This window comes from Colias eurytheme, chromosome 21 (genome assembly GCF_061535395.1).
Source record: "Colias eurytheme isolate Ceu_HAF_F1 chromosome 21, ilColEury1 Martin Lab GWU primary, whole genome shotgun sequence".
Taxonomy (NCBI): Eukaryota; Metazoa; Arthropoda; class Insecta; order Lepidoptera; family Pieridae; genus Colias; species Colias eurytheme.
Genome location: NC_143000.1, coordinates 4736645 through 4746217, shown reverse-complemented (window position 1 = coordinate 4746217; position 9573 = coordinate 4736645). Strand labels below are relative to the sequence as shown.

The following is a 9573-nucleotide window of genomic DNA, read 5'->3' as shown; positions in this document are numbered from 1 at the left end:
AAGCGATTTCTTTTGACGAGTAGAGTGCATACTGAAAGAGCGCTTAACAAAGTTTTCTAAGTCGCCTGGGTATTAAATAAAACACATTACTATAAAGTAAAAATACTTTTCGTATACTCTATATTGAATTAATTTTAACTACTATTAACCATTGCCTTAAGTCTTGGCCTGTCAACTTTTCCCGTAGATGTTGTAGGCAATTCTTTCATAAATATGACACCTCCTCGCAATTGTTTCGAGTCGCTTAGTGACGCTAAAAATAAAAATAAATATTCATTAAAATAATTAACTTAAAAACATATCTCTATCAGATTTAAGTACTTATTTGTAGTAGGAATATTCAAATCAAATTTTGAAATCACACTAAAACTGTATTAATAAAAAGTTTGAATTTAATGTATCGTAATCAAAACTTTTTATGAAAACAGTTTAGTATTGTATTGCACGCCTCATAAGCGAAGCGTTGAGGTGGGTACTACTGTCACTTCGCGCAAAACATCTGATTTTTCAAACTTAAAATGTCTTTATGTATCATACATTGCACTTGTAAGATAATACATACACACACATATTAAGAAAAAAACACTATTTTTAACGTTCATGATATTTTTGATGTCATTTTTGTTATTTAAACTAGTTAAAAAACAGTTTAAAAAAATGTGTGCGTGTACTAGAGTACACACGTAAGAAGTGAAACTTCTTTATGTCCTTATTTTTCAAAAAATAATTTACTATATACAATATTAAAGAAATACGTTAGTCACACGCTCGTCGCTACCTACTTAAATATTTACACCGGCCGCTGCTGCAACCCGCTCGCTTCGCTCGCTCGGCTCGTGCGGTAGTTCAAAAGTTGACCTAAGATGCTCGTCGCTTCGCTCCTCGCTACCTATTTACATATTTACACCGGCTGCTGCTGCAACTCGCTCGCTTCGCTCGCTCGGCTCGTGCGGTAGTTCAAAAGTTAACCTAAGATGCTCGTCGCTTCGCTCCTCGCTACCTATTTGAATATTTACGCCGGCCACTGCCGCGACTCGCTCGCTTCGCTCGCTCGGCTCGTGCGGTAGTTCAAAAGTTAACCTAAGATGCTCGTCGCTTCGCTCCTCGCTACCTATTTAAATATTTACATGCAACTCGCTCGCTTCGCTCGCTCGGCTCGTGCGGTAGTTCAAAAGTTAAACTAAGATGCTCGTCGCTTCGCTCCTCGCTACCTATTTGAATATTTACGCCGGCCACTGCCGTTTTCAGCTTATAAAGGATTTCGACTTAGGCGGATTTTGATTGGACAGAGAGTTTGAGGTTTATTCTTATAAATTTTGAATTCATAAAATTATAATAGAACACCTGACACCAATCAAGCAAACACGTGTTTACGTGAGTCATAGATTTATTATCGTATACTCCTAAAATGTTTTCTAAGAAACAATAGTGTACTTACTTACATTGTCGGCACGTTCTTAAAGTCGGTAACTTATTTTTGTTCGAACAATAGAGGTAATAAATTCCTAATGATCAAGTTGTAAAGGTTGTAAAATAAAAAATATTCTATATTAAAACGTATATATAATATGTGCGTCATTAATTTCTGACTGTTTCGAAATTTGGTGCAAAATAAAATAGTGTGTAAATAAAATTTGTAAAAAATCAATAAAATAAAACAATTGAGTAAAGATCTATAGGCATATTATGTATGTATTTATACAAAATATGTATATTATATATTTATACAGGGAACTTCTCAACGTGTTATCTATGAAATTATACTTTTACTCAATTGTTTAATTTTATTTACACACTGTTTTATTTTGCACCAAATCTCGAAACAGTCAGAAATTAATGACGCACATAGTACATAATATATACATATTAAGACAGAGGTTAAGCTTAAATAACTTGAAAAATAAATAACATGATCACGCCCACGTGTTGGTGTTTTAAAAAATTCAATCAAAAACTGAGGTTAACTTTAAATACAATTTTAGAAAAATAAATACCACAATCAACATTCAAGTATTAGAAAAAATTGATACCATAATTCCACCCTCGTGTTAGTGTATTGAAAAATACAATCAAAAAGTGAGGTTAATCATAAATAACTTAGAAAAATAAATAACCATTATTACACCTAAGTATTAGAAAAATAGATATAATTACTTATTTACTTTTTTTAGAAATTCACTGGAATTAGAATTAAAACAAACCCTTTGATTTTGCTGATCACTTTAATATAACATGTATATAGTCACGAGTAACTACGGCGTAACGCAAAAATGTCACGAGTACGGCGTAACGCAAAAATGTAACGCGCGCGGCGTAACGCAAAAAATGTCTCACAAAATTTTTGTCCACCCCCGATAAAGAAGTTTCACTTCAAAAAGTTCTGTCTTGGACGTCCGTGTGTCTGTATGTGCGGATCCTTTTTCTTGTTAACACGATAGCGACCGAAATACTTTACTAATCGAGTCTTTTTTTTTCTCTTACGCTTGAGTATGCTCAGGAATAGAACCCTTTCATTTTTCAGGGTCTGATTCGATGTGGTTTAATTGTTATTAAATAAACAAAAATAATAATTAATAAATATTTATTAAAAAAAAATTATGAGGCGTGCACTTTTGGATTTTCCAAATTATTTAAGTATTTAACCCGCAGGTTATTACTGTAGAGACTTTTACCACTAAGTTTCTTCAATTTTTATTGTGGATGTTTCTAAAAACTTAGAAACGAAAATTCGAATGTTTTTTTTGTTTTAACACTCGATGACTTCGTGACTTGAACTCAACCTAAATTAAATTAATTGAAAAAGTATGGCAAGACTATATTTTCTCAGACTAATATCTTTCACAATGAAAGCAAAAAATCGGATGCGGCATTAAACTCACCTTTGACCAAATCTTTTATTTCATCCTCTGTTACATTGGAATCTTTTGTTATCACACAGGCAACTGGCAGGTCACCGCATTCGAGGTCCCGAATGCCAGTCACAGCCACATCCAATACACTAGGATGCTTTCGAATTACATTCTCCAGTTCCGCTGGCGAAACCTAGAAAATTATATCTGGTTATTAAATGAGTATTAAAAATACAATTATAATTACAATGCTAAAATAAGCTCTCAATTTTATACTTTGAAAGCTGTATAATAAAGCTTTGTTAAAATTATTGAAGATATTATTTAATAGAGTATAATTATTATATTATGGACAAATTAGATAGCTCGCCAGTTTAGAATGTACAAAAATATGGCATCCCGGCTTCATCTAGGTTGATGTCGACTATCAGCGGGATAAACAATGTAGACTCCACGTTACATTACAAATACACTGTAGAGTACTAGAGTGTAGACTTAGAAAATATTGTGCAGTTTACAATGACGATTGTAATGTATTTTAATAATTTGTTCGAGTAGTTTTTTTTAATTGCAGCAAACGGACTGTCAAATTTGTCCTCTTTATTATATTAGAAGATGTAATTAGATAATATAATATTTTACGAGCACATTATACCAAACTATAAATGTTATACCTGATGATTCCTATACTTCAATAATAGCTTCATGCGATCTACAAAATAGAAGTTCCAACTCTCATCTCTATACATTATGTCCCCTGTTCTAAGCCAACCGTCTTCTGTCAAAGCTTGCATTGTGTCATTTGGTCTATTCCAATATCCCTGTAATCATTCAAACCAAAAATTAGAGTACTGTTTCATTCATATCAATAGTTTTCAATCAAATTAAGAAAATTAAGGAAAATTTAAGTTTTACTTTTGTTCCCCTAATTTTACCAATGTGTGTACTATTTAAAAGATATTACAGTTTATTTTAAAATAATAGTTACCTTAAATACAGCTGGTCCTTTAATCCACAATTCTCCACTAACATTGGCGTCTTCAATGATCTTTTGTGTGTCAATATCCACGATCTAGTAAAGCATAAGATAGTTGTTTTAAAGAATTTTATTTAATAATTCCCTGACATGTAGATACAACTTTATAGAGCTACTTGTAACTAATTGATGGTTTTGTAAGAATTAGGTTTAGGTAAGTATGTACAGTAAGTATGTATGTAGGTATGTCTCATAAAATAACAAAAAAATTACTTAACAGAAATAGAGGATATTTTAATTTTAACCCAAGCATTGCACATATTTAAAAACTACATCTTTTCCGACTGACTATAAAATGATGCTATCAAACCGAAAATAAAGAACAATAATTTTCATTTACAAATTACGAACGCCTGCTGAAAAACTAAAAGCCATTACTCACTCTATATTGATATTGACCGACAGGTGTTCCACAGGAGCCGCGAACGGCTTGCACGTAATTAAAACACAATCCTGAACATTCACTTAGTCCGTATCCAACAAAGACTTGTGCATTTGGCTGAACAATCTGGAAGTTAAATGAGAATATTATAACATTTGGGAAAATGTCTCAGATGGCATAATTTTACGTAAGTATATTATTTTATATTTTATTAGTAATTTTAACTAACAGATAAGCAAAACAGAATAGGAGCAGGACACTGAAAATGGGCGGAAAGTTTCAATCAGTGAAGTGCCTTGTTTTTGATAAGAATTCTAGTATTAATTCCTCTAAGGAATCGGATTCCTTCATAGCCAAGGTGTACAAACAGCACATGGTTATGTGAAAACCTTGATAGCAAGGGTAAGATTATGTGCCCATGTGGTTCACTTCAATATCTTGTTAATTTTCATCAACCAACCTTCAATTCATTGACAACTTCCTGGGAAACAACGCTTCCTCCAAGATAAATATGCTCCATGGAACTGAAATCGCATTGGTCGCGATCTCCTGGTCTCAACAGAGTTGTCATAAATGTGGGACTCGAAATTAAGTACGTTGGCTGAAATGGGTAACGAAAATTTTAAATTGTATCTAATGTTTTTATTTTATCTCTTTTTATAAAATTTATAAATATTTTAAAAATATTTACGTAAAATGTTCGCCTGTACCTTTTATTTAATATTAATTCAATTTTAATGAATTTTTTCCACTTTTATAACTTTTGACACTCATTTTCCACTTTGTTTCAATTTACAGGTTATATCACTTTCTTTACTACCTACTATCTCTTTCTTTCTCTTACTGAGTCTTACTTTTCTAGCTTTTAATTAATTTTATAAAAGTTTTTAAGAAGTAAGAATTGTCTCAATCACACTACTATTAAACTCGGGAGTGTAATCAATTACAACGAAACGTCTCGAACTCATCATCATTAGTCTGTCAAAATACTTACCCTATATTTATTAATCATTTCATAAACGTGTTGCTGTGTTATCGGTAAAGAGCTCTGTAATCGGGTGTATTTAAATATAGGACTCATGACGAAATGTACTAGAGCAGACAGCCATTGCACGGGGGAAATTATAAGGGCTAGACGTGTCGGTGTTGGGTATTTTCTGAAGTTAACCCTGGAAAGTTTTCGAGAAGAATTATATACTTAGTTAATAATAATTAATTGATATAGTTCTCAATTTTTTGTCTCATAGTTGCATGCACCGATTATTCAATGATTGCTTGTGGTACTGAATGACCAACATTGAATTTTTTGAACCGTTTCTTTATAGAATAGGTATTTTCATTTAAAAGTAAGTTTCATTTAAAATTTAAGTTTGAATTAGATAAAAGAGAAGGACAAAATTACGTTGCATATGAAACGAAAGAATGAGAAGAACTACTACTTCAAAAACTTCTACAATTACTACTTGTGAAACATTATTTGAACTCAATGGATTACGGATGTCTGCTGATAACGGATTTAGTATAATAAAATTATTATCTTTACGTTTTATGATACTTGTGCAATCAAATAAACTATCAATCGTCAATATGTATTACAAAATAAGAGGGGAAAGTGTCGTTGACTCAATTTCATAATTCTTTAATAAGTAAACTTAAGAGATATTTAATACATAGGAACAACATTATTACCATAAGTTAGGTAGTCCATGTATTAAATTACTATGGGATGAAGCTGCCGTTTTTGGGAACCCTGTAGAACCACTAGTCGAAACTAAAAGCCCTATAGTGTCTTTAGGGTCAAAATCTTCGGGCCTGAAAGCAAAGGAATATTTATTAGTTTTCATATTTAGTATCTGGAAAAGTAACTATATGCATACTAAAAATACCACGACAGTTTAGTTTTTATAGCAGATTTATCATAAAATTAAAGCCACATTTATATTATGATTTTTTTGTACGCATACCTGTGAATGTTCTGAAGTAAGTACTTACTGAAAATCTTGCACACTTCCGTTATCTGAGTATTTCTCAAGAAATTCCGGGAATGTATTGAATGATGCCTCTTTCCCATATGTAGCAATTTCAGCTTCTATTCCTAATTGATTAAGAGCCTCTTGAACAGCGACAGCTTTGGAGCCGAGACAGAACACGAATTTTGGCTTCGCGTCATTAAATGCGTTGAGTAATTCCTCTGAAATTTTCCAAATTAGTCTTTTATTTTCCATATATCACACAGAATGTAAAAACAAAAGGAGGAAGTACTCAATTGTACTGCATTTTTTGGGTTTGTTACTTGAATTGATGTATAGAAAAACAGTCATTCTATAGACGATTGGCCAATGCAATATGGGTAAAAAAAGAACAAACCTTTTTGTAAGGTCATATCAATGCAAGCTGCAGTGACTCCAAGATAGAAGCACGCATACATCGGAGCTGTCAGGTCCAAGCAAGTGCTGGCCATAAGCACGATGACGTCACCCTGCTTTATACCCAGGTTTCTGAATGCTTCTGCGCATCGAATTGACTTTTCCAACATCGATCCAAATGTGTCCCTTTCGTTTGTAGCTCCATCGATCTGAACATCAGGAATTCCGATTAAAAAGTGTCAATTCATAAAAATGCACGATGAACGATAAGAATAATAAATCAAATAATTGCAATAAAGCGTATTATTGTGCAGCAATATTCTATCTACTAGTTTATCGTGTTTTATCAAGGCACATTGCCTTATTTTTACTAATATTAATTGCTAACTCCCGACTGCAATAAAAAAGGCTAGACGAGCATGTGGCAAATATTTTTATTGACACCAAAAAGAATATTGGTGATGGCTTTCCTATCATCAAGAAAAAGTAGTGATGTATTTTGGATAGGTATTAAAAAACGATATAGTTCGTCATGTGTCATCTGCCAACACACACTTGGCCATGCCGATTGAGGCTCAAACCCTCATAAGGAGTTCTCCTCCTCAGTAACTCCTCCAGAGAAAATAAATGATATAAGAGCTTATGCCGATTACGATATGAAAGTTCATTGCAATTTGAGTGTTGAGAAACCTTTATCGATATAATATTTATATATCTATCGATAAGTTTTTTCCATACAATATAATAATTTATATTATAATTTATAGTACTTCATAAATCACCATTTTCCTTGATTAAATCAACCATACATTATATAATACTTATATGTATTTTATCTAGCTTATCTTTTGACTTCCTTTTTATAGTATGTACAATTATTAAAACTACCGAGATATTTACCTAAGTGGGTAATCTATACTAATATTATAAAGCTGAAGAGTTTGTTTGTTTGTTTGAACGCGCTAATCTCAGGAACTACTGGTCCGATTTCCAGATAGCCCATTTATCGAGAAAGGCTATAATCATCACGCTAAGACCAACAAGAGCGGAGCAATGCGGGTGAAACCGCGCGGCACCGCTAATATAATATATGAGGAAATTTTTAAAATGTATTTGGTTTGAATGCGATAAACTCGGCAAAGAGTTTCCATTGGTTGATAATTTATTTTAATTTTCATAGGTATGCTTAATAAAATTTATCATCACTAAAATGTACATTTAATCGTGAGGCAGCAAAAATAAACTTACAAAAATTTAAATTACCTGTAACAAAAATTCTGGATCTTCGCGGAAACATTTCAGAACAATTTTTCCCAAGTGATATCTGTCACTTACTTCACCAGTTTCTGCAACTATTTTGAACCCTATATCATCAATATACCTAAAAACTGCATCGCTCCAAGTATTTAATGCCGTCATTATTCTGAAATAGAATGTTTTAATTAATTAAATTAAAATTAAGAGAAATAATTATATTATTCATTAGAAAAACGAATGGGTCATTAACCGATCACTGTGGAACAATTGTTAATTGGTACAATTATTTTTTTAATGTAACTAGTAAGGTAACGCACCGAACGTCCTTTCTAGATGCGGATAAAATCGATGCGTCTGAATTATAATAATTATCTCTGAAAAAAAGCGGGAATTGCCTTTTTGATGGAATGGAACGATAATATTTGTTTAAACATATTTACGATTAAATTAATCACTAGAATAAAATCTAATTACGTTTGGTTTAAATTAGAAATAATATATTAGTTTAGATAAATTTCACGTTTTTATGAATAAACGTTTGCAATGCGTTTAACTCAATTATTATTCACTTAAGATGGTTAAAAGTAACAAATATTTATAGCACATTAGTAGCAATATTTTTTTTATACTTTATTTGCACTGTCATGAACCCATATACTAAAAAAATACTGAAATAATAAACAAAGGAATACCAGTATACGTTCGTTACTCCGAACAACTTCTATTATTAATGAGACTTGAGAGTATAACCTAGTGTTATTATCTAATAATCACAATATTATAAGACGTTCAATAATACATGGATCTCTTTTATATTCATAATATATGAAAGGGACGAAGTTATTTCAATTTGTAAAAACAGATTACGTTATCTGTTTATTAAAACAGACAAATGTATGTACATGAGTATACATTTTATATAAATTCATTCATTTTATGATTGCTGTTGAATGAGCTTTAAATAAATTAGATTTAGATAAATCTAAAAAAATAATTTCGGTTATTGGATTTTTCCAATGTAGTAAAGCTCAGATTTATATGTAAAATTATGCCAATTAAGGGTTCAGTTTACACAGGACACGCGCAGGGTAAACACGAATCTCCAAATTTCTGGAATTGATTTCAATGGCAGTGGGAACTGGGAAGGTTAAAGAACAATACATAATTATTATAGAACTTTTATACTGGAGCTATTATGTGATCTGTTGACGCAGGACCGAGTTGATAATATTGATAATATGGAAATATCGACACTAATCTATAATTCTGTAATTACTTATACAGGGTGTAATCGTTAAGTGTGCACAAGCCATTTTTCCGTAACTATGGCAAATATCAAAAAACTTTAAACTGATATCGAAAGTACTTAACCTAATGAGTAAAATGGCCGTAATAAATTTTTAAAAATAAAACGAGAAATATCCAAAAATGTTACATTAAACGCTCCCATACATTTTGTATTCATAGCAGATTATCGAAGTGATGGCCTCATTGTGCAATACAATGAGGAGCTCTATTTACAGTTTCTAAATTAACCTCCCTTCAAATTTGCGAAGTAATTAAAGCAGAAACCCAAAAAGAAACCCAAAAAAAAAAAAGCTAAAACATATTCAATGTACATGGGATATTCATATCTCATACTAAATGTATGGGAGGGTTTAAAGTTATTTTTTTTGTTATTTC

At 31.7% G+C, this 9573-nt stretch overlaps 1 protein-coding gene across 1 annotated transcript; it reads right to left on the bottom strand.

Annotated features, from left to right (window-relative positions):
* Positions 1-90: 90 nt before the first annotated feature.
* LOC149899080 (luciferin 4-monooxygenase-like) lies at positions 91-8668 on the bottom strand. Its single transcript, XM_090114158.1, has 12 exons — positions 8583-8668; positions 7897-8056; positions 6635-6842; positions 6260-6458; positions 5957-6079; positions 5262-5436; positions 4728-4868; positions 4268-4393; positions 3838-3921; positions 3524-3670; positions 2880-3042; positions 91-253 (listed from the first exon to the last, which is right to left on the bottom strand). The coding sequence occupies exons 2-12, from the start codon at positions 8050-8052 to the stop codon at positions 135-137; spliced, it is 1641 nt and encodes a 546-aa protein (XP_089970284.1). The 5' UTR covers positions 8053-8056; positions 8583-8668; the 3' UTR covers positions 91-134.
* Between the last annotated feature and the right edge of the window lie 905 nt (positions 8669-9573).

Coding starts and splice junctions, on each gene's coding strand:
- LOC149899080 (XM_090114158.1), bottom strand. CDS start 8,052: ATGACGGCATTAAATACTTGGAGCGATGCAGTTTTTAGGTATATTGAT. Junction 5,437..5,956: donor CATGGACTACCTAACTTATG/GTAATAATGTTG, acceptor AAAACTTTCCAG/GGTTAACTTCAGAAAATACC. Junction 254..2,879: donor AATAAAAGATTTGGTCAAAG/GTGAGTTTAATG, acceptor TTTTATTTTTAG/CGTCACTAAGCGACTCGAAA.